The sequence below is a fragment of the Homalodisca vitripennis genome, chromosome 3 (assembly GCF_021130785.1).
Source record: "Homalodisca vitripennis isolate AUS2020 chromosome 3, UT_GWSS_2.1, whole genome shotgun sequence".
In the NCBI taxonomy this organism is placed as follows: Eukaryota; Metazoa; Arthropoda; class Insecta; order Hemiptera; family Cicadellidae; genus Homalodisca; species Homalodisca vitripennis.
The window spans coordinates 60312797-60340168 of NC_060209.1; the positions used below are offsets into that span (position 1 = coordinate 60312797).

General features: G+C 34.1%; 1 protein-coding gene across 1 annotated transcript in view; it reads right to left on the bottom strand.

The window, feature by feature from the left end:
• Positions 1–27372, bottom strand: part of LOC124356976 (putative gustatory receptor 28b) — a 63548-nt gene that overhangs the window by 22466 nt on the left and 13710 nt on the right. Inside the window, exon 2 of the mRNA XM_046808324.1 lies at positions 20682–20781. Coding sequence (XP_046664280.1) covers positions 20682–20691 — 10 coding nt within the window. The 5' untranslated portion in view covers positions 20692–20781. The remainder of the gene's footprint in view (positions 1–20681; positions 20782–27372) is intronic.

The window sequence follows — 27372 nt, forward strand, 5'->3', positions numbered from 1 at the left end:
CTAGGAATTACTCCAATTACATTTTTTTATTTATGAATTACCAAATTTCCATGTAGTAAATTATTTTGAAAACTACGTGAATAATTGTAGAACTAGCCACAAATTTAGGCAAAAATATCAATTATGTGTAATAAGTATCGCACATTTTAGTTCCTTGTCGTTATTGTTAGTCTTCCACGTAATGTTAATCTTCATTTCATCTCGATCATTCCAAGTTTTTACACATTCAAGTATTTTATGATGACTTTTAAGGTCCTGATGCTATGTAGGGCTGGAGTATGAGATTATAATTGCACAACTAATTCACACATTGAGTACTTTCTTTCATTTACTGATTAAACAATCGTGTTTTAAATATAGTACAATACAAAACATGTATATATACTATGGAATTCCCTATGAACCATTTATCTTAATTAACGCATAAATAACGTTCATAAACCATTAAGAGATTGTGCCCGTTTAGGCTAACAATATTTCCTGCCGGACACAAAACTTGAGCAACTATTTGCCAATGTTAACGCAGAATTAGAGACGGCGCCGGTTCAAATATTGTCTGTGACCGTTGCGCTTATTATCAGTACCATCGACCTTGTACTATATCGATAGCACTCATGCTGTTTTATAAGATCCTCGCACAGGCTAGTGGCTCAGGAGGACAGACCGATCAATGCTGAAAATCGGGCGAACTCAGTCTTTCTTTAAGAGAAATAATAAATTTATGCCTCTGAAGTGGCCTCTAGAGAATTATATTGAATTTCAATTCCATGACCATAGCCTTTAACTGTTAGACACTGGCCGGTTATCAGATGTTGTGGCCTGTATTACTTGGTCTAGGTGATAATAATTAGGATTATTAGAATGGAATTTATTCACAAAATGTTTATTTTCATTCAGAAATGTTACAACTATTTTATTTTATTCATTTATTTTGACCTATGTTATATTTGTGTTAGATTAATCATCCACCTGAGGTAGCGATCAGATTGCAGATCTTGTAACGTGGTGTTGCTGTTTATTGTATCACTAAACGATTACAAATATACGAAAATTCTGTTAATTACGAAATATTCGCATCGTCAAAAACAAACTTAAAGAATTATATTGTGCTGTAATATCTTTTGATCTTTCACCACATGTCACAGTTCAGCACTAAATCAAGATTTCCTTTGTCTTCGCTCTGTGTCGCGATAGCTACTACTATCTTCTCCGCGATATCAGCTGATACCACACTTACCTCTCACTTGCCCACTGCCGACATGACGCTTGCACTGACCGCTGCCTCTGATCTAGATCTTGCCACCTGGACGAGAAAAAACAGCGGGGTAATCAATTAGATTTTTTGCGCTACAGGGAGTGACATGCCCGCGCTCCAATTACGAGGAATTGTCCTCCTTCAGCATTATTGCCACAGATGCTCAGAGCCAACTTTCACGAAGATCTGTAAAATTTTATGGGTTTTTTAAGACTCACTAGTTTTTACAACAAACCGACTTCAGGTCGTTTTTAGTGCAGTTCTTTGAAAACGACTTGCCGCCCAGCAAAAAGTTTGATGAAATAAGACTTATATAACGTTTACAATTTTCAGGATTTTGAATCAATTTATCTATATGAATATTTTAAATTTGTTATTTGTATTTTATATTGTAAATGTTCAAATTAAATCAATGTTTTTGTCACACACTTTTCAAGATTCTCTCAGCAATAAGTGGTTTAGGATATATATGGCACTTTTGGGTACACCCAGTACTTTTCCGTTGACCATTTCCAGTACATGATGGGCTACATCAAATTTGCTACCAAAGACTGAAACCGACTCAGGTACTTGAACATCTTATTTTGAGTCTTCTTTAACGATAAACTTCATTTTATTCATTTACCTGTGTCAAGGCCCATTCATACCGGCTCCTTTGATTAGTGAAGGGATAACATTTGGGATTTGGAACTGGATTTAGTAGTCTTGAAAATAGCCAAGCTCTAATTTTATTGGGTCATGATTCAGACCCAATGAAGTGTCAAGAATGCCTGTGTCAATAGTCAATACACTTACATTAGCCAGTGCAGGGGCGGTTTCAGGGAAGGGGCCATGGGGGCCATGGCCCCCCCCCCCCGAAATACTAGGAAAGTTTAGTGTAATATTTTCTATAATCTATAAGTTCTAACAAAATTGAATCCCAATACTCGTACATATCAAGAAAAATATTCAGAATTTGTTCTTGTATTTGACAAAAAACAGCATTCAACAAATAACGCCAAAATGAAAAAAAAAATTTCATCTACATTCAACTTTTTTCTAAAGCTATATTTTTTTGGCGATTTACATATTTAAAGTTGCTGACCTATGTAAATTAATATGGATATATTATTCAATTTTGTGGAATGAGCATCTTCAGACCTATATTTTTGACAATTCATTATCGTGGAATTTATTTTTTGCACAATGTTTCAATATATGTATTCCGTGGCGTTGCTAAATAAGCAGTAGCTTTTTGGAATACCTATCATGAAGTGGCCCAGTTCGAATCCCGTCGGGAGTCGGGACCATCTCTCATCTCAAGTATAAGTACAATTTTATTAAGACTTTTCTATGTTTAAAGGTAAAATATAATAACTAATTAGTGAATACGTACCGGTAAACTATTTGGAAGCATAATACGGTCTTGTCTAGGTTAGGAAAGGAACTATAGACAAATAACAAAATCACGAGACAGGCGCTTGGCTTTAAAATAAATACTCAACCTTAATTTTTTAAATGATAATTAATAACTTCCTAATTGTTTTCAGGCATCTCAAAATAATCGAAAACGACCGAATCCCAAAATCAATTATTAGTTCATATTTTCAAAAAGTTGAGAAATTAACAGACGACAATGAACCACGTGTAAAAAAGACTAATACATCTTCATCACAACCTGATCCTGACTCATGCATAAATACTTTATCAAATTTCTCTTACCGTTGCTGCATCTAACAACACCACTATTTGTGAACACTGAAGAGCACAATGAAAACCAAAATACATCCCTAGAATTAGGTAGAGATGGTAGTTTGTGCCAATGACATAGGGCTTTTTGTGAATAAAAAGACAGATGAATTTACAAAGTGTCAATTGTTAGAACGACATTGGACACCGCCCAAATCATATGAATTCCCACATTCAATTCACACTAAAAATGGCAAGGAAGTAAAACGTTACTTAGGTCATCAACACCTGGAACAAAGAAATTGGCTAGTTTTTTCCGACGTTAAAAAGGGGTTATTTTGTAAGTTCTGCGTTTTGTTTTCCGATAAAAAGTGTGGGCACAATAAAGGGATGTTAGCTCAGAACCTTGTAACCCCAACCCTTGACTTCATATGCCAAGCTATTGGGTAAAGACGGCTTCATACAAACACATGAAAACACGACGGCTTATCATAAAATATGCGTGCAGGCTGGTCTAGACTTCCTTCAAAGTTATCACAATCCGGACAAATCCATTGACAACCAAGTAAACTCTCAACGACTACAGCAGGTACAAGAAAATAGAGAGAGGTTACGCCCAATAATAGAATCAATCGTATTCTTAGGCAGACAAAATATACCTTTAAGAGGTCATCGAGATGATGGACGACTGGATGAAGAGGCTGGTCCGAGTAACGAGGGAATTTTAGAGAACTGTAAGATTCAAAATCTCTTCAGGAGATGAGACACTAAAACGGCACTTAGCCGCAGCGTCTTCAAGAGCAACCTATATTGGTAATACCACTCAAAACCAGTTGATCACATGCTGCGGTGAAGAGATAACGGAAACAATATTAAATCAAGTCCGAAACGCAAAGTATTATTCGGTGATTTTTGACGAGACGACAGATATTTCACATGTCGAACTTAAGATATGTACACAACAATAAAATTCGGGAAGATTTTGTTAAATTTATTGATGCTTATGAAAAAACATAAAATCCATCAGTCCAGATCAAGATGTGCATAGTGAGCAACGTTTAAGTGGAAGAGGCTCTAGGAAAGATTGTTGTTAAATTACTTCATGATTTATCCTTAGATCTGATCAACTGTGTAGGAATTGGCACAGACAGTTGTAGTGTAATGTCGTCTGAAGCAGCGGGTGCAGTATCTGAAATACAAAAGGTTGCAAAACATGCATGTAGATGTCCGTGTTTAAATCACGCCTTGAACAACTCTCTTTCAACTTCTGTAAATATTGCTTGTAATCCGAAACACAGTAGGGATAATGAAATCAGTAGTGTCGTTTTTCAATGTGTCGGCCAAGAGAAATCAAGTTTTAAAATTAACACTAGGGCGTCAGTTAAGTAGTTTGTGTGAAACTAGATGGGTAGAGCGACATGAAGGAGTAATTCAGTTCAGAATTTGGGATTCGTCAGATAGTTGAAGCACTCACATCTATCTCGTCATGGCAAGATCGCACAACTTCGTCAGTTACAGCGACTTTGCTCAACTCTTTATGCACGGCTGAGTTTTTTAATATCAATGATGTCCTTGATTGACGTTCTAAAAAGTCCTCATTGCCGCTCAGTCGACTTCTACAAAACACCATCACTTGACACTAAACCGGGCATCTACCGCAGTCACCAACATCATGGCAACATTAAAAGAAAGAAGGATTAAATGTGATGATATATTAAAACAAGTATTTTTTGAAACCAAAGCGCTAGCAGAGGAGCTGGATGTTGAATTGAAGTTACCAAGACGTTACGGGCAGTCAAACTAAGAGATCAAATCACCCAGGAGACGTAGAAGAGTACTACAGACGATCTATTTATATACCTCTTCTTGAAAATGTTTGTGCTGACTTAACATCCAGGTTAAGTTATAGCTCACTGGAATGTTTTGGCCTGACGAGGAATAATTCCCACCAATATAGTTGAGGATGCCCAGAGAAAAAAATGATCTCATTGTCAATTTAAAAAAGGTTTCGAAACAGTTTGCACCTATTATCGGTGATGGAGATACCCTAAGTAATGAAATTCAGTTTGAAGATGAAGTGGACCTGTGGAAAAAATCACTGGAAGATGAAGAAGGAGAAAGAGCAAAATGTAAAACTCCCTGAAGATATATTGAAAGTGTTAGACTCCTGTGACCCAAATATATTTCCAATTATCCATGATGTTCTCAAAATCTTGGCCACACTTCCAGGTACGTAAATTAATAAATAAAATTAGTCATATAGGTATGGGGCTGGCTGGGTGACTTTACATACTTTAGATATGTGGGTTTAAATGGAAAAGCACACAGAATGGGTACTGTATTACCTGAAGAGTATAACTATAAGAACTAACCTAAGAATAAAATTGTTTTCCAAGTTTAACTTAAATAAATATAAATGTAACACACAAGCAAGTAATAGTAATTTTTTCATTCATGAACACAAAAAATAAGTAAATTCATTAAAATTAATATGTAGTCTATATTTTTATAATAACTATTTCAGTTTCCATGAGTGATTTTTATTATTTTATTTCCAGTCAGTGTGGCTTTCGGCAGAAAGGACTTTCTCCACTTTAAGAAGAGTAAAGACTTGGCTGAGATCAAGAATGGGAGAAACACGTCTCACGGGCCTTTGCATGCTTCACGTTCACAGGCATCTTCAAGTGGACACAGATAAAATAATAGAAACGATTTGCAAAGAAAGGTGCAAGAAGGCTTGAGTTTGTGTTATAAGATTTGTATTTTGAACCAGTATTTGTTTTTAAAAGCCATCTTGTTCACAATAAACTTGTTTTCAGTGAACAGTAGCAGTTTCTCTGTAACCATCCAATTTACGTTAGAATATTAAACCTCTTTGACTTTAAATTGCTTAAAATTACAATTTTAAAATGTTAGAATTAAACATTTTTCAAGTTTTTCTTGATTTACAAGGACTTTGACGTAACGAAAATTTCTCTGTGAATTGAAATTGTGGTTACAGCAATACAGCATAAAAGAGGACTTTTCAATGACCAATGAGCTACATAAAAACAAGATAGCCCCCCCTGAAAATCAGCCCTGGAACCGCCCCTGATGCTTTGTCATAGGGTTATACGTAAGTTGTGTTAAATAAAAATAGAAAACAATATGGAATCAAGATTAAATAGAATATATTAGGAAAGCTTCAACATTTCCATCTATTATAATACATTTATTACATATACACAATTCACAGTAAGTTAAAATTCTTACTCACAACATGTCATTGTACTTACCTGGTAATAATAATAATAATAACATTTAATTTTTAAGATTTTGAAACACATTTTTATTGCAATGTCATAACCGGTATACAATATTTTTTCCAATCCCATAGTGTTACTGCTACAAATAATTTCCCAAATAAATTCATGAAGTGACGTCAGGTTGGATTTCAAGAAGAGTATTGCCGCCACGTCAGGGTGGACATTATCGTGTTAGTTCCCGGGGATTTCTACATCAGCTTTACAAACAGGATTGATTACTGATCATCTAATATGAGTCTTTCCAAGGAGATGAATAGGCTTTCTGGAAGATAACCCACGTTTATTCTTATTCCTGGAACGTTTAGTGCTCATTTATCAAATAATGTCCGCTGAGATATTTAGATTATCTCAAAATCGCTTCCGATGCACGAACACCTTTCTGGGAAGAGCTTGCGGGGAAATCCATCACTGCTATTTCTAGCTAAACATCTAAACGTACCGCTACTATACATATGTATGTCTGAATATGCTTTGATTGATGCCGCTTCGAACAAATAAATACGAATTTTTAATCTTTTATTTTTGTTAACTGAAAATTTGCTTTTAGAAAGTAGATTTGAAAATATATTCATCAAAGTGTCCATGCGAGGGATGCTGTAGTTAATTAGCAAATGAGTTTTACAATTACACACCTTATTACGTTTCCATACGTTAGTGGATTATTTACTGTTCTTAAAACCTAATATGCCTTTTTAATATGTGCAGCATCTTGATATCCCAGTTCTCACATATATATATATATATATATATATATATATATTATATATATATATATATACATTTAACAAGGCCTCAATAAACCAATTCCATACAATATTGCAATAGTAAGTTATGGGTTTTGTTGATGAAAATATATACAATAGGATAAGAAAGAAATATAAAACATACTTTGCATTGATTAACACCATTGTTTACGACTCATACTGCTGTAAATATTGCTCACACAATTAAATTCTTGAACTATTCGGCCTCGCTGTGAGGAGTTATTTCAGTCAAAAGATCTAAGCAGAAACTAAACAGTACGAACCAGAAAACTTAGATGTTAATTATGATACCGACAGGTTATGCTTGAAAATATTGTATATTGTTTGTTATGTTTGTCCGATTGCGATAAAAATACCTAAGGGAAAATGTTTTCCTTAATACCTTTGATAACTGATAAACCCTGGTGCAACACAAAATCTCATTACAATATTTTACAGTTATCTAAAATAAATTTAAATTCTCTTTACGAAACTGTGTTAGGCTCTATCGGGCTAATCCAAGGACGCATATTTATAACTTGTAATTGTTTTACTTGTTTTTTACATATCAAGACTAATGGCATGGCAAAGAGTGGGGGTGAGGGCCGAGGTACGCAAAAAAGAGAGATGTTTAAGCTCACCAAACACGTTTCGCTCGCAGGCGAATGCTTTTCTGAAATGAGCTCACTGCGTAATGAAGATTGATGACTGGAGAGGCCGGAGAGCTATGGTCTGTAGTCATCATCTCCTGGGCCAAACAAAGGCCAAGGTCAAACGACCCAAATCATGTCTTTGGTCTTTGTAGCCTTTAACGACCCAAACCTCTGTTTACATGTTTTCAAGTTTTTTGAAACCATTTTGTAAATGGTCTTTTTCTTCTTTCATTTTCGCGGCTTTCGAATACCTGTGTACAATTGAATGTTTGTACGTGATCAAGACTCGTGATATAAGCCTGTGGAAAATTTTAAACTATCATCAAATATTATGGACTAATCAGGAAGAAAATTGTGAAAATTTATCGCATTTCCTTTTTAGGGTCGTACAAAAAGTAAGAATTGGACGTTAGCAAATGAGTAGAACCATGTGAGAACCCGTGAAGCTACTGGATATTGCTTTTTATCAGAACGTGGGATGGTGCAGACTCGAGGAACGATCTTTAAATGATTTACTTTGGAAGTGAAGGATTAAACATCAAAAGAGCGACTATTATAAACGATGTAGTGGTTATTTAGGTCAAAACAGAAGCGGATGTTAAATTATTATTGTAAAATGATTAGATATGAAAGGTAAATAATCCAATGTTATATTGCCAAAATGTAAACTCATGATTTATTATGTGTACTTAAGCTTGAAAGATAAGTATTTGTATTTAAGAAGAGTATAAGGTGAGGATGATTTAATGAATATGACGCTTGGGCACGCGACGTGATACACGACACTATCAAAATTGTAGTGGAGGATATTTCCTGGGATTTGCAGGATGAGGTTTGGAAACAAGTGGAGCTTGAGATGGACAAGTGGGATCCAAGGCAATATCAGAATCACTCAGTTTGGAATCGTGGAAGACAAGATGGACTTTAATAAGGGTAGAGAGACGTTTCATTATGGGAAAATGTCATATGAGCACTATTGACGAAAACGTTTGAAGATACATCGTTATCAGTGTAAACAGAGTCAATCTTATCTGCTGAAGATCTTGCGCTGCCGAAACCAGAAGAATCGGTTGCCACAAATAGTCGGTGATTCTTCCTAAGGTTGTTTGTATACATTCACTCTTTGTGTAAGAATGGCCAATGGTGCGATTTTGGAGGCCATTTAGTTCTTAGACTCTGGTGTAGCAAAATATACCTACAGATGTTACTTGCATGACCAGCACAAATCTCTGAATTCCTTTTTGGTATGCTCTTTCACATCCAGCTTACGTTGAAACGAGTAAACCTTTGAGAATCGAGGTTCCAGATCTTAGAAACTCTTTGGGCGCTTTGTGGAGTTGAATTTGATTTCAGCATTTAATATAGCCTTCTAATGAATCTCGTTTTTGGTTTTGATAATTTCCGTGACAATCTAAGTTCATCAAAGCGATTGTATTTGCTAAAAACGCGACTCGTTCAATCATCCGACTTCCAAACCATTAACATCGCGTCACTGATGATCAGACATACTCATCAGATTCTTGCGCAATCCTTTGGTATGCTAATTTAATCAGATTGCGTCAGCTATACTTTAATGGCAAACTGAACAAACGTAAAAGCATAGGGAACGTCACATTAGGACTCGCCTTCAGCTCGCTGGGGATTCGGCCACCAGGCCTCGTGTTGGGTGTTAGCAAATTCGACGTAAGGGAAATTGGGTGATATAATTAACTTAGAAATAAGGTTAGCCAGTGAGTTAAGTAGGTAATAGTGTGTTGAACTATCCTTTCTTGCTTCAATTGTACCATTTGTTTCTGCGCAAAATATAAGTAATAATTTATTAACATGCGTGATATGATTTTTTCAGAGTTCCTAAGGGGCTAGGATGAATAACGTTTTGTTTTAAGGGGTTGATACTGATTACGGCAATAAAGGAAAGGGCCTTTTTGTTGGTGGTAGTTTTACGTGTAAAGAAAATTAGGGGACCTGATGGAAAAACTGACCAAGAGAATTGTAATTCAAGGAACTAGAATGACGTGAGATTGTCACGTCAGGTTGAACTTGACCAGGAATTTTTACTGGGTTGAAGATTGAGGATATATTTAATTAAATAAAGACAATCATATTGCAAATATGACCAATATAATATAACAACATTTCTCCTTTAGTTAGCAATAGTTCATGTTCATAGTTGTTGAATTTCAATAATACATAGATTACCAATATACAAGTCTTATGAGTGTTCAGAAGCGGAGTTCATTGCATTTTGAGTGTCAGGTGAGAAATTAGCCTACCGGTTTATTGTGAGGACCTGGGGGTAAGACACGGCAATCCGTTGTATCCCAGCCTCTTTGGCCTTGTAGTTGTTAGGCTGGCTATATCTAGAGATGCGTTTAGTATTAAAACATTTAACGCAAACTAGGGCAACTACTAGTAATTACTAGTAATTATTAAGACAATAAGTGATTGATTGTTTTTTGAAATTTGATTTTTATATTATGAACAAATCTTTTTCTCGTATCTGTATGTGGAGACAGTAATTATGCGTTTGTGTGATTAAGATAAACACATAGCATTGCCAGAATAATTGCTTTGCTTTGTTTCCATTATTCTGAATTGACTTTGGGTTTTACTTATTTTACGGTCTCTTATTTACTTAAATTATGTCATTGAAATCTCAAAGTACTATAAGTGGTGATATTTGACTATTATATATATATATATATATATATATATATATATATATATATATATATATTCAACAAACATTGAATCAAACATTTAAAAGTACTTCATCCGCCGGGGCTCGAACTCGGATCTCTCACTTGCCGGGTGAGTGCGCTACCACTATACCACACAGCCCTTACTTTTACGATTTAATAATTATTTTGTTTTTGGGCATTTCTGTAACATAATATGCTTTTAAATACCCAAACTAACATATTATCAAAAGACCAAATACATGTCAAACTATTTCTATTTGCATTCAATAAATTTGTATAGATGGCAATAGCCTTATTTAATTTTAGTAAACATTGAATCACAAAAAGTATTTATTCCGCCGGATTTATAAGGTAGTTGTACACATTTAATCTTATTATTTAATAAAAACTAATCTACTATTGAGATTATTTCAATGGTTCGTTACTAAGAACCTGGTTCTATCCTTGATTATACAAGTTCTAAAGAAGCCTCAACACACCAAAAACCCTCTTAATCCACCAAGAAAACATCTCATAACGCTGTCAATGAAGAGCTGAGACAAATAACATACTACCAAATTGTAAAACGTTCTTAACGTCGCGACTAACGGAAGCTACCACACTATAAATAGAAAACTAGACACTTCTTACTAATTTAGAAATTAATTTCGTATGCAAGAATTTTAATTGACGTTTTACATAAAATGTTTTGACTGTTAACACTTTTAGTCACTAGCTCCTCTAAACTGTAATGGACACTACTACCGAGTTTCAGGAGGCACGGCACAGAAGTCGAGCCGAGAGAGTCAGTAGTCAAGTGGACACAGACAGACAGACAGACGGATGGACGGACACTGGACAGATTTATTGTAATGGCGATGGTCAGCTGTCCGTCACGACTAATGGTTTATTGCGGGTGACGTGACTGTACAGCGGCGCTTTGTCATGTAAATGTACACTCGGCCCACACCAAAATGGACATGATGCTGTTTTAAGTAGTACTGCTTCATTTGAATTTCTCTAAATGGATAGTCATTAACAGCTAATTGCCAACTGGGAATTGTAGAGCTGGCTTTCTGAGAACTTGTTCGTTATACATAATTGGATTGGCTGCGGAAACAGTAATTGTAATACTTTTAAAACGTTTGATAAAGAGATTGGATCGTTTTATTCCTGGATTTTCAAATCAACAGCACGGCCCGTTATTTCTTTAACCCAAAGGGTAGTTTGCGTAAGGAAACTCAATTGCTTTAAATCTTTTGATCTGCCTTTTTCATTTTAATAGCGCGTATCCAATTTATCAAACAGTTTATGTCAGTGGGTTTTTTTTACATTTTGATAAACGATTTCTCAATACCTTTATTCATTTAACATTTCTAAAATACTTTCCTTATTTACGAAACGGTGTTTTCTGTTTTTATATCACTTAAGAATACTAATTGCAGTTAGTTAAAATTATTTTATGTCCCTAATTATTTCGCAAACCCTTTTTCTAAATCTGTGGCAAGATAATTTCCAATATGATATAGGTGAAAATCATCATTTCCCTATGAATCAACATTACTTTCTTTCCCTAAGTAAACATTTCTTTCACTGTAAAAACAATTTAAATCGTTATTTGTTTTGACAGTCCTATGTTCAACAAGCTGGTTTTAACACCAATGCGAGTCATAAAATAGTGTTACGTTTCAATTTGGAAGAATAGTTACTAGGCTAGTGTCAGATAATCTTTTAAAATATGTGCTGTACTTTTTGCATTGTGATGAAAATTACTGTACTGTTAAGTTTTATTGCGGAGCTCAATAGAATTTTCCGCGTAAATTCAATCTCGCCCCTCAATAAGCTCATTGTCGAGACTAGAATCGAAATGTACTATTTTACGGACATTCTTTCATACTTTAATCAACATCTTGAAATCTTCGCATCAACATTACTATCCAATGATACCCAAAACGTGGGTACATAATGACATTTCAAACAAGTTATTCCGTCAAAATACGCGGATCCAAAGGTTGGGTTTTTTCTGGGGGAGTTATGACTGCGTTATGGATTTATTAATAACAAAATATAAATATAAGTTATGCCATTATCATTATTCCACGACAATGGTCTAGCAGTTTTCTAAATTATTTTCCCTACCTAACCCCCAGTCGAAAAGATTTGAAAATAATTAATTTTACTTTCCATATTCTGATTTTCAAACTGCGAATTTAAATCTCGTTTCTTCACACTAACAAAGGCTTTACACTATCATTTTAAATTCTGAAATATATGTATACACCTACATATTGTTTTAATAAGAAAAGTTGTAAGACAAGTGATTTACTAAGAAGGCAATGGCAGTTTGCTTATGACATTTGCGCGCAAAGCCGCGAGTAATACTACAAATCTAATGTGTCACGCTTTACTAAATAACTTACGAATAATAATAAAATTCCCGCCTCTACTGTGATGTACCCTCTGCATCGCATTAATATGGAAAATGAAAATAATATATTCATTTATGTTCATAAAATTAATTATTCATTACTCCAATCCACTTAAGGGAAGAATGTACAAGTAATTATACTCGTATGTTGATGATTCCTAAAATCACGAAAAATCTAGTTCTTTCACCACATTGCACTTGGTAACATTTAACAGTCAGTTTATATATTCATGTTTATTTCTTGAAAATAGTAATTGAATATACGTTTTTTTTTGATGTTAACCTTCGAGAAATTAAAGCTCAATTTAATTGCATCCTTGGCCATTTGGTTGCTTTGGTGTGAATCATCTTACGTTATATGATGACGAAAACAATAACAATAAAGCACACAAATAGTACATGTTATCATTGCAGTATACGTCATGAAAATCAGTTCCCAAAGAACTTTTAGTCTTATATTAACCTAAACAATTTAAAGTATACTAAAGAAAAATCAAACCGTTTTGGCTAGTAGAACTGTTCCCTGCAAAGAAAGGCTGTTTCCTGAAATTCCTACAAGGCTTCAACCTTTAGACCAACATCTGACTTTGACAATACCTCCTACACAACATTACCTTAAAGTTTAAAGTATGTTTATTTTATATATTAGGTCATTCGTTCTGTAGTATTTTATGAGAACGGGTTCCTATCATTATTCTGAAAATTTTAAAGAATATCTTCATTTTGTCTTTTACATATATAGAACAGAGAAAACCAAGTTTAAGGATTGGATTTAAGGAACCTAAACATAAAACGTGGGCTAAGATTCTCGAGTTTTCAATTCCAATTTACAGACTAACTTATTAACACCAAGATAAATTTGAATTACACTACTAGGGTAGACATGTTCCTTCAGCTCGTAATTTATTAGTTGAATAATTTTTCGTCATAGACTAGTGAGTTCTGTATAGTCGATATAAATCAGCAGAAAATATATATTTAACAGTTTCGGGTTACACCCTTCTTATGAGAGATTCGCTCTTTGGTTCCAACCGCGAGATCTGTGCCTCAGTAATCACATACACTGTAATTGGATGGTTAATACCTTCAAAAGATTGACAGTTTCTATGGTTACTTTAAAATAGTAGTACAGATTGTGAATAATTTTCGCATGTAGATACGATGGAACATGGGATTTGAATCTCAATAGACTGGTGAAAAATTACGAATTATCTACAAATTTAATTTAATGTTTCTTTAAAAGGGCTGAGTAACATTATTGAACTCAACGATATTAATTTTGAATACTTAACGTTAGAACCAAAGTTACATACCCTTTATACTTGAATATTTCATGTACTATAACAAACAACATAAAATTTGTTAAAAGTAAAGTCTTGAGTACACGCAGAACATATGTTTTACTTTGACAGATGAGTCGCTACAGTAATGGCTAAACAGACATGTGATGAGAGGTTATGCGTCGGAGAGGAGAGGGTGGGTACATCGGCACGGATACATTCAGACCTCTCACATTTCTACATTCTTGGTAATCAAACAAGCGCGGCGATTTGTGTGTAGTGGAAGAAGAGATTTTTCTTTGTCACTCTCGCTACTCGATTGAATAGCTGTGCGATTGCACAGCTAGAGTGAATGAACTACGGTATGAGACGATGCACAGTGATGTGGCTTCGTGAAGTTTTATCAATTCTTCTTTAAAAATAATGTAGGGTTGACATAAAAACTTCATATCACCCAAAACAAATTTCGAATAAACGTTCCTAATGTAAAATTAGGACACATAAGACAAATGTCAAAGGCCAGAAATAAAATTTAAATATATCCACGATTTTTACTTAAAATTATTCGAAGTATTCACCTTCCACTGTATCATACCTTAAAAGATGATTTGTTGTCTGTGCCTCATGGCTGATCTGGACACTTGATACTACCAAACATCTATTGGTACCATGATACAAGTAGAACTATACATCACCCATATTCTACAAGAGGGTAATGATACTAGAGTTTCATCGACTGAAACTAGTGATCCTCAAGTATCACGGAGATTTAAATTATTATGAAACATGTTGCCCACAAGGAATTCCGTCTTTTCTGTTGGAGTTCAAGGACTTTTAAGACTATTGAACTGCAAGGAATAGACTGTGGAGACGACATTTTCTCAGTGATGTCCACTTTAACTTGGAAATACTTGGGGATATCTCACCACCCAAACAAGGGGCGATGGAGATACCTCTAATGGAGACCACCACTGACCTCGGAGATGTCCAAAGATATCTCAGTATACATGATCATTGATACCTGTGATAGAGGTTATCGCATCATGTCTGATCATGCAAATAGGCTGTAAATGTTTAGGACATTATCCAACTGCCAGCACTGATATCGGTATATTTAGCGATATCTGGGAATCCAAATAAGAGTGACCGACAGTATTAATGTTAGAACATTACTTGCTTCTGGATCTGGCATAGAGGGTCAGGATAGAGGGTGGAAGCGGATAATTTACAAATATATTTATTTCAGACAGGAATAGTGTATAAAGATATTTACATACATTGTCTGCATTTTTGTATTAAACACGTTGGTGCATCGGACACCAAAACAAGTAACGGTTTAGCCACAAACTTACCAAGTAAATGTACTATTTTCGGATTCCAAGAGGCTCACTTTTTGTGTTTATAGTTTCCCGTAGAAACTTCACAGCAAAAATATATATGTTATCATTTGGGCAACTCAATAGATAGATGTTCAGGAACAGAATATCGCTAACTACAAATATAGGCATATTGGTAGGATTAACTTGATATAACATTGCTGACTGGTTTCTTGGAAATAGTGAGTATTGGAGTGGATTGATTATGTAACTTACTTTGCGTTAAAAACTTTAGCAACTTTAAATGAGAGAGAACTATCCCCTGCCAGCTTTGACTAGTAGTGGTAGATAAATGCTGGTACACAGCTGGTGTCCAGCTTCCTCCAAAGAGGCACGAGTAAGATAGTGCCCAGTATCTCATTTGTGTCTATAACATAGGATCTTACCAGGAGCCACATCCAATCCCCAACTCACTTAATACTATGTCACTCCAGAAGTTGCATAAAAGACCGGATCATACGTTTAAGTGCACTTGATGTTTCCTTAGCTTTTATTAGAAAAAATCAAATTCATTTCCAATTATGAAATTAAATTGACGTACTTGCCAAAGTTAATTCAAATCTTTATCTGTCATTCTTATATATTTTAATGCCGTAGATGGTTTTCTATCGGTAATAATTTACAATACTTATATTATTATTTCCGTAACATACCCAAGTATAGTATAGATCAAAGAGTTACTGTTTCCATGGACAAAAATGTATTATTAAACAGCATGTAACTTGCCCTCTCTTCCATAATTGCAGCAAACTTATGTTAGTTTTTGTGGTTGTTCCGGAAGTTTTATGTTTCCTGAGGAATGTATTTATGGTTCCTCAATCCCCCCTTCCATGATGGAGGTGAATTCTCATTGTTCGAATTTCGACTAACATTTATCTCAACGTTAATTTAAATAATATTATTCCAAAAGCAAAGTGGGCTCTGTTATTCCTTCTCAATCAAAACACGCACGAATCTAAAACCAATCTATTAATTTCATACGTTTTCTTGAAGACACTGGAAATACCGACGCGAACAACAGCCTACACAAGATAGTTGCCACCAAGTTAGACAAAGGCCGTAGCACCAGACCTAGAGACCTGTAGGTTATCATTATATTAAATGATTATGAATGGTTAGAATCAGTTCGGCGTGCGTGTGCAACTACAATTAGCCACAAAAGGTTCGCCTCCTTTGTGAAATTACAGGCCTCAAACGGTTGTGAGAAACTTGTAAATAATTGGGCTACCGCACAAAAACGACCGGCCCGGGGCAGACCACTTGCAGTGTTCATCTCTGACTCTTTGGCTCGGGTTTACCTTTATAATCGATATCGCTTTCGTCTCTTTTAGGATTCCTAGTTTCAAATAAAACTATGTATTTCAAATAAACCTTTAAAATTTGTTGTTCCCTAAATATCTATTTTTACTAATAAATTACTATCGACTTTTTGAATGAAAAATCTTAGAGCATTGGAAAAAAGGCTTATTTTACTATCACTGATATAAATGAATAAAATATTGTCCAATATAAATTATTTTTGCGCAAAGCCTTTCGGAATCAATGATACATTCATTCCACATTTTACAATAACACAAATCAAGAAAAACTTATCAATCATGAAAACTGACCAATTCAAAATTGAATTCTATTCTCATCTCAATTTATAAGAAAATTAAAATATAGTTCTGTTTAAATATTTTATACTGGCTAATCATGTATCCAAATCTTTGACCATATGTTATTATAATAACTATTATTTAGAAAAATGTAAACATTTGTTAAGTGCCTGATGATGGAATCATTGATTCGGAGAGGCCCTGCGCTAAAAAATAGAGGTTACCGTATATTGGAAAATTGTTTTTTCATTTATACCAGTGATAGTAAAATCGACTTCTTTATTATTTAATGTTCGTTTTATTAAATTTTAATGCATTAGGTTCTATAACGTTTGCTACACTGTTACGTTCGGTACAATACCACCTTTTTATTCATAGAAACATATCAGCCAAACAAAAGCCTTTCGAAGTAATCGATTTTTAATGCGTGTGTATTTAAAAAGCAACCAATTCTTCTATCGTGTATGATTTCTTATTTAATTAAGGTGCATGACATTTTTTAATAATTTATGTTATTACTATTGACACCCATAAATTCATCAACACTGTAGAAAGCTCTTGGTTCTAAAAAGATCAACTCTCTTTTAAATAAATATTTAATACGGTTTTAACATAGTTGGAGAGATTGTTAATGTGTTATACAGAACTAATTTCAAACTGAAATGTCAAATACTTGAATTACACAAGTAATATAATTTCAAGACGAGAAAACTTTACAATTATTTTCTAGTCAACTCGGATCATTTGATTGCCATTCCGTCAGTCTGCACAAAGTCAAAATAGTAACCTCAATTACGCGTATAATCATTCCTCCTTTATATTTATAAGCTTATTGGATCGTAACTTTCCTAAATAATTTCTAACTCTCGGACTAATTGGCCGAATATAAACTCGGATGCCTTGATTTTGAAATTATTCATAATTAATACAATTATTTTAAGCGGATATATTGAAGTACGATCCCTCGTGGAACTGCTAAATGTTTACAATGTATTATTTAATGGAGTTCGTGAAATTAATTCACTCAATTAATTAATTAAGTTACGAATTCATTATTCATAAAGATTTAATTATGTTTCTTATATGAAACAAGCCGTTGTTCACCACACGGAGAAAATGTGTGTTTAGACGCTTTGTCGTACTTTCGAAATCGGCTTTGTCTCGTGCGTAAAACACGATTGCATACTGAAACCAAACACTTTTGCTACTAGTGACGAAAACTTCTATTTTATCACTTTTGTATGGTCATAGGGTACTTTCAAATATAGCTTAGATCTTCAAAAGTCATCGTTCCCCTCGTAGCTGTCAGCTGATCTTTCCTCTCCAAAATGTAAACATCACTATGTAAACATCTTTTTTCCTGTATAAACAATTAAAATCTTTATTTGTTTCGACAGTACAATATTCAAAAACTGATTTTAACACGAAAATGAATTATACAATAGTGTTACGTTTCTCTATGGGAAAACAATTACTGGACTTAAACATCAGATATTTTTTAAGTTGAGTGAACGTTTTTGCATCGTGATTAAATGTATTTTTCGATACTTGTTTCAAAAATTATATAACGCGGCTTGACAGTATTATTCAGAATGCAATGTGGCGGTAAATTCAATCTCGCCCCGCTATATTTTCCTTTCGAGACTAGAAATGAAATGTACTATTATTACTGTAGAGCAAACAAGTAACTTGTAGTCTACATATTATGTTATATTTAGATAGCCCACTAAGTATTTAATGAAATAAAACGTTTAGTTCATAACTTGTACCACCTGTTTAACTATACCACATAGTTACCTCATAATATATATTTTAGTTAGTTTAGTTTAACTAAAATAACATTTGAAACGTGTTTAAAATAAGTTATGATTTGAACAAATTATTTTTTCATCTGATCAGGAGTAAATCAAATAGTTACTAAATGATTTTTTTAATTTCTTTTTTAAATATTTTGACATATGGTCGTATAGTACTTAAAATTTGGACTAAATTTACGGCAAGTACAGTAGGTTTTGTTTTACAGTATGCAGCAAGATTGTAGCCAGATCAGTAGTCCGTTGCTCGTATCATACCACTCGGTTTCGTCGGCTACATAAAGATCTCTGACCACAACCTCACAAACATCAGTGTTTAGTAGTACCTTGGGCTTCCAGGACAATGATGTCCGCTCCCACATAAACCAGGACATTCACTCACTTACCTTGGCTAACAAGCGCTCCAGGACGCGCTGGGTCATCAGGGGGCAGGGCAGCTTCACCTATCCTCTGGTTTACAAACTAACCTCAATACCACCTCTTCCTTCATCTTCAAATGGAAGGCAGACTCACAACTCTCCGTGTAATCTGATATTGTAGACTTCCTGAAGAGAGTTGTAACTGCAACTTTAAGACGTTTTAAAAGTAATGTTATGAAACGTCTTATCACATAACACTTACTGTTTGCTCTTGATACATTTTCACAAATTATGTACCTATATTAATACATTTGGTGTACAATTTTTTATAGTGAAACAATAATTATTTCAAATTAAATATATTTGTGTAAGGGAAACAGTTTATTTATTTCCATATGAGTTTTATATTTCCTTAAAAAAAATTATTGCTTGTGAAAATATATTCGAAGAACATTATTCGTTGTGTAAATTAATTATAAATTAAAGACATAGTTCAAAATACATTCTACCAGCTTCTTATTGGAATCAAATGCTTAATTTATAAAGAAACATTCCAATAGTTAATAAGTTTTATTTCAGTTGTGTGGGTCTGATGATGTGTTCATTGAACAGGAAAGGCCTCACAAAAATAAAATTTCTTAGTTGTTGGAGTATTTTTTCATAAATTAAGCATAGTTCAAAATGATCATAGTTCCCTTTAAAATTTATAGTTAATATACCTATTAGTTACCCACGGCTTTGCACGCTTTATCCCACAATATGAGTTATAGCATAGCCTTATTAGTTAGGTATTGATCATCAACTACAGTTATTTGACATTAGACGTCGTGGACTCCAAATGACAGCACTGGAAAAAGACAGCAAATGTGAATATCATGGTGAACAAAGACAGGCCTCCATGTTTTCCAATCTGCGCCAACAGTCCAAAAAGAGCGCAGCCTCCAATTTTGATGACATTGAAATACTTTATTTTCTACACTCATCTCTAATTGTGATTAGGCTATTATTTATGAATGTTTTTATCGAATAAACCCCTCTTTCTACTTCACTAGACCTGGAAACCCGTGATCTTCCAAAGAGATCTATACCCTTTGTACAAATTACTTTACACAATCTATATATGTGTGTTGTATGAATATTTGTCTGCTTGTCCTTTATAGACTCACAAACTATTTGACCGATCATTATGAAAATTTGTATGTATATGTATTTTTCCACGTAGAAGGTTTATATGCTATGCCCATTGATATAACTCACCACCAGACGGCGCTGCAGTATATAATAGTTACCAAAGCGCCTGCATATTATAACCTGCACGGGACAGTTACGTATTTAAATAGCCAAACACTATTTGAAGACGCCAAGTTTTTATGTACATTTGTCAGCACTAGTCCTTAGTACATGTTTATTATTATTGCACAGTGCACAGGCCCTGGAAAATACATTGCACTGGTTCGTGGCTATGAGGAATAGATATTGTGAACTCCTAATCCAAACTCCTGATGATTACTACCGGCTTACCTGAGGTCATCCATACATGGGAGAATTTGTACAATCCGTTACGTACTAGGGAGGCCTCTGCTTGGCTTCGCAATAGTTCTCCAGTCAAACCTCCACCAGCCTAAAAAAGAAATGTAAGAACTTTCTACACATCCCCAGTCAATCACAGTCAGAAGACGATGGCCAATGTACATTGTACAAGCACACGTCCGATTCTCATCAACTCGACAGAACATTTTCCCCAAGAAAGAAATCTATCATTAGCCACGTTAATTTTATGGTAACTAAATGAGGTGTTATCGGAAGGTTTAAGAATATAAAACAATGATTTTTGACGCGAAATGTTTCATAGCTTAATTCTCGTAAAACTAACCTTCAACAAGTAAATAAATTTTAAAATAGCGGCATATACATTTTCGTCCGTTGACTGTTGACCATTTCGTTCATTGACCATGGAGTGGGGACTCAACATCAAAGTAACCGAAAAAAATCACTTAATAGAAATTTTTCTGCTTTTAATAAAGCGATATATTTTAAACAAAGATTTTTAGGTTACCGTATAACAGTTCATATAGCAAAGGTAGAATTCTCGTAATTTAATCACAAATCTAATAATGAAATAAAAATTGCACCTTTTACGTGTAAGCCAACAAAAAATACAATCTGAGAAAAATTTATTGTTTAATATGTTTAACCCTTTTATTCCCTATTATTTCGATAGCCACCAAAACTCTCGCGGCTAACGATAGAACTTTTTGGAAACAATGTATTGATTTCACAAACTCAATTTGATGATTTCGCTAGGTTGTGTGCTTATACAATGCGAATTTGCTCTCTTTGCTCCCGGCCTATCAGAGGAAGCTAAGCGAGCCTTTGCCTCGGTTAACAGATGAGGACTGGCACGCAGTCACCGTACCAATCAATTGGAGTAAACAAACAGGTCGGTCACTGGTAAGACGATCCGTCATTGGCTAACGAGGTGCTTCATCAACTCCATTACTGTAAACGGTTTTAAATTGGTAGAATCACTGAGAATGTAATTATAATTTAGCATTCAGATCGCGTCTAATTACAGGGCCGTAACGATTTTAGAACGGTCCCCGACTGGTTCTCGTGTAATTATTGCTCTTAAAAATCAATTGTGTAGGTAAATTTGTGGCAGTTATTTTATAATGAGTGAATTGCCAGATGGCATCCGACTGACTGTTGGAATCCGATGCTCGGCTCTCATTGGCTGTTCAGTCTCCAACCGCCGCGCCGCACCGCGCTTCGCGAGCTACCGGAAAACAGAACATGGACGTTTCCGTTTTCCGGTCCTAGAGTTGTTATATGTCATTGTAATGGCGGTGTGAGCGACTGCGATGACTGCACGTTTCTCCGAGCCATGCTTCAGTGACCTCTTGAGTGTCCTCTTCAACGAAAACTCGAGACCTAATTTACAGGAGTAAACCTGCTCTATTAATTCTCCAAAGAATAGCACTCGTTTGCCTCACCACGTCCTGACCGAAACGTCCAGTTAATGAAAATTACTACTCACCCTACGTCAGAAAAATGTGAAACCACTTTTAAACCACAATTTAATTTAATCCATTTTAATTCTATGAAAAATGTTGCAATTTAAAAATTTCGGAAGAGTGATTTGCTTTTAGGCTATTAAGACTGGACGTACTAACCAAAAATTATAGGACATTAAAGTGGCGCAATCGATTTTAGATTTTGAAGAATGTTTTATGTTGAATTCTTTAGTCTTTAAGATGACTTCCCTGCATAAAAATCAAAGTAAAACAGTAGTTTTAAAATTCCATTGAAACTATACGAATTTAAAGTAGGACATTTAGGTAATTTTACAATCAGTCTGTTGAAGATAAAAATGTGAAATCTTCACTGTATATAGATTAAATTTACCTGGCATCAACAAATTATATTTTTTTACTAAAAATTATTTCTTTAAGAAAAAACTAAATATACGTAATGTTCTTGATTTATTACTTGATTACAAAAATATAATTTCCTCAAATAATAAACGAATAAAACAATTTCACTATCTAAAGTGTGTAGTATGTACTCATGTACATACGTACTATACAATTTCACATTTTTATTTTTAGCAGTTTTTTGGGTCTGATACGTTTACTATTTGTTTAAATTTCATTCTTTAAATGCCCATAATTTTACATAGAGTTCAAGAAATGTATCCTAAAATGATACGATGTTTACACAAATAATACTTTAAAACCAAAAACCGATTGAACCACATAAGAGTATTTCAAAGCAATTATATACAACTTCCTCCTTCATCAATCATAATTGAGACCGAATGATGACCTTAGACGACCTGGAATTTGGTAGTACTGTTACGTTACAAATAGATGAACAATGTAAGAAGAGAAGTTTGAGTTAGATGTTGAAAATTGTGAGTCTAGCGTAACCTATTCTGATTACAGTTTCAATGTGCAGCGACAGGGAAACAAAACTATTGGTTACCAGAATGAATGTCCTTTAGTTTGACATATGGGAAAACAGATTGTCATATTAGTGATTGGCGAATGTAATGTAATCATAATCTATAAGGCGCATCATTCCATTTCAATTTGCACCAGCCGATCTTGCTAAGTGCCATATTTCAGATCTCCACCTTCAAGGGAAAGCTTACCCCCTTTATAATAAAAGTTTCATCATGAAACTCTTGCTCAGTTTATTAATTTATTTACGTAATATTAGCTACTTAATAATTTTTTTATTTCAGATTTAGGGGTCCCATATTAAGTTTGAACTAATATTGTTAAGTCTATCGTAAATGGTCATACAGACCACTTCCTAATATAATATACGTAGTTAATTCAAAGAGCGTAACATATTGTATCAAGGTTATCCAGAAAGAACAAATCACTCTCATCTACGAGTATCTATCATAATTTTATACTTAATGTCAAATTTATAGTTGTTCAAATTAAATACTAAATTTCTCACACAGTTCTAATGAAATTTAGCGTGTCTGATTTAGTAAATCTCAGAGCGCTCGGATACCGGACACTGTTATCAAGGGCCGAAATCAGTGATGACGTCACGAGTGATTAACTGCCGGTAAGATCTGGACCACCTGGGCGGCCACTAACACACACACACAGACGGTTTTAATTGGCGCGGGCGCGGACAGTGTACGATCCAGCACGCCGGACAAAAACTGCTGATTGGCCTCACGGTTGGACTGATTGGTCGATGGTGAGGACAGTCATATGGCGCACCGACTTTCTTATTCTATGACTAGCAAGCTATCTGCGTAACTAACTTTAATCCATCAGTAAGTATTAATATGCATGACGCGGACAGTGTTACGATCCAGCACGCCGGACAAAAACTGCTGATTGGCCTCGCGGTTGGACTGATTGGTCGATGGTGAGGACAGTCATATGGTGCACCGACGTTCTTATTTTATGACTAGCAATGTACCTGTGTAACTAACTTTAATTTGTCGGTGAGATATAATGTGCGCGGGAGAAGACATTGTACGATCCAGCACGCCGGACAAAAAATGCTGATTGGCCTCAGGATTGGACTGATTGGTCGATGGTGAGGAAAGTTATCTGGTTCACCGACGTCCTTATTCTATGACTAGCTAGTTACCTGCGTAACTAACTTTAATTTTTTTTGTGAGATATATTGTGCGCGAGCGAGGACAATGTACGATCCAGCATGCCGGACAAAAACTGCTGATTGGCCTCACGGTTGGACTGATTGGTCGATGGTGAGGACAGTCATATGGTGCACCGACGTTCTTATTCTATGACTAAGCTACCTGTGTAACTAACTTTAATCTTTCAGTTAGTTATGATTAAGATATAGGCCAATAAGAATAAAATATCATCTGATTGATTTTAAAAGAAGTAGGCTATATAATGTACAACCAAAGTGCCAAAGACGTAGATGCACAGTTTCTCCATGGAGCCGCTTTGTAATTGAACGTAAATTTTATACAAATGTCAAATAAAAACAGAATCCATGTTTATGTCAAATTGCAATTCACAAAACTCAAACATTTACATAAAATCAATCGGGACTGATTACATTAACCAAATTCTGGTTTCATTAATAAACATGTATGGAAATAAGGAATATAGGTCAACTATTGTAAAATTATTCAGGAATTCCAAGTGTAGTTTACAACTAATTTTGCTTGATTCTTTAAACTTGTTTTAAAATGTTAATGACAAAACTGTTATCTAGTAAACTGTCAATCATCGGCAACTACAAATATTTTAAGTGCAGTTTTATAAACTTTAACGTGTGTTTCTGTGAGTGCAACAACATTTGTCTTAGGTCTTTATTCCGTATAGTATTAATATTACCAAATCGTTACAAATATCATAATAAGTTTATCTCCATTACGTCATTAAACTACGCTAGCCACAAAATCTGCAAAAGTAGTGTGTTATATTTCAAATTTCAGTCATAATATTGCGCAAAACGAGTATGTATTAATGGTAATGAGAAATAGTTGTATAATCGTTACACAATGTCACAACGTTTGGTGAAATCCCTTTTGGTTATCTGAAACAGTTACACTCAAATAAAAACAAAATTGTTCCCAAAAACTGACAATTTTGTAATTTTAGAATTTGACTAAAATAAAGTTGAGAATATGTTTGGAAACTCAATGTTTGATACTATTGTTTGTATCGTTAATATTGATTATACACTTTAAGACTATATATATATTTAAGACTAATATAAGTTGATAATTCTATTTTCATCCACAAATCAGGCAATCTACAAATTATTTATTTACTATCTTAAAATATTATTTTTTGCGTAAAAAAACATAATGATCAATGTTTGGTTTTCATAAATGGTATAATACATGCCTTAGAAAAGTTCATTGACTAGTCTCAACCACTAAGAAGTCTCAAGATGCACTCGGTGCACAACGTTCCACAAAACAGACGTAAAGTAAAACGCTACTTAAAACATTGACCAATTACAAACAACTTGAATGTTGAATTTAGCTCCAGTTCACCCCCCTTTTATTGTAGCGTCTAGTATCTGACGCTGTCTCAGAAGTAACTTCTGGAATCTGGAGTCATGTCCGTCTGAAGAGATCCAAAGAAAGTCAGCGACGTATAACCTCAAAACGAACAACCATCACATCGTTTCGAAATCAGAAACACCAAGACTACAAGATCCATTATTAGTGTAATCAGGAGACAGCGTCAGATACCAGATGCTGCAATAAAAGGAATGTAAACTGGAGCTAAATTAAACATTCAAATTGAATAAACCCTTCCTACCATAGCTACTTTATATGAAGAAGTAACTATTAATATTCCAAATTTTGCGATAACTCTTAAAAATCAAGTGGCCGCTCGTTCGATTCGAAAAGTAATGGTTATATATAAATTATTATGCATCATGAAACGAAGAGTATTTGGACTCTGTAGCCAAAAAAGGTCAACAATGTTTATCCTTACAAGAGTTTGGTAGATTATAATATTTTAAATAGCAACCGTACAGCGGCATGTTAACTATACGATAACGTTAAGAAATTTAAATAATTTTAAAATACTTTATTCTGGCAATTTTTTATATTTTTTTTTGTTTTAAATATTGTAATCCATCTCCGTTTCGAAAGGGAATATTTATTTCTCAGCTATAAGAATCATAGCTCGAAAAGGTTAAGGACTTTAGAATTCCTACATTATTTATAACTAGTGTTTCTATATTTTTTTAAAAATCTCATAAGGTTATCAGATGGTTACATTGCAAAGCTTTGAGAATTATATGGTAAAAAGCAATGCAAGTGATTACGTTTATAAAATATAATATATGATTGCAACCAAACCACATTTATAGAAACCACTACTCATATATGCGCCTTGTAAGTTTTGAAGATGAATAATTTTTTGATTGCTTAGAATATTATATAAATATGCCATCCATTAAAGAGTTATATCATAAGTCATAAATTTATCGTACAAAATAATACTACACCTTTAATCTAATTACACATGAAATCTATATTTATTCTGACAACGATGGGAGGAATATACGAGTATTATTATTCTTAATAAAATAACGTGCAATTTTCATGTAAGTTATAGAAATATTATTATAACAAACACAATGTGCCTTTTTACATGTTTAAGAGATTTTGCATTAAAGTATTTTTACCCCCATAATGTGCCTAATTTGTAAGCTTTTTTATTGTTATGCAGTTGTACAAATGCTATTAGAGCCTACATCATTTTTGAAAGCTGCAAACTGAGAGAGAGAGTTCATAATTTAAATATAGTCATCCAGGCCTGTAAATAATTACATTACAAAACAATTGATCGAAAACTTTTATTTTTTAATCTGTACTAACAATACATTGTAATATTCTATTCGTTAACCATACAAATTATTAATATTTCCATGTAGTAGATATAATAATTAATTATATCTACTCGCGCGCGCGCGCTCGCCAACACACACACACGCACCTTATACAATCCTGTAATATTTTTAATCTTTTTTTATTTTTTTTTTTGTTTTTGGCTTGTAATTTACTCTTACTGTTTTCGTTTTGTACCTATTAGACATGTATACATATATTTATTTATTATTGTTATTGATTTAGAGTATTAGTATATAAAGAATCACATTTTAATTTCACATTTTATACCTATATTTTATGTTATCAATAACTTCTTATTATAACTTATTACTGTGTTATTAT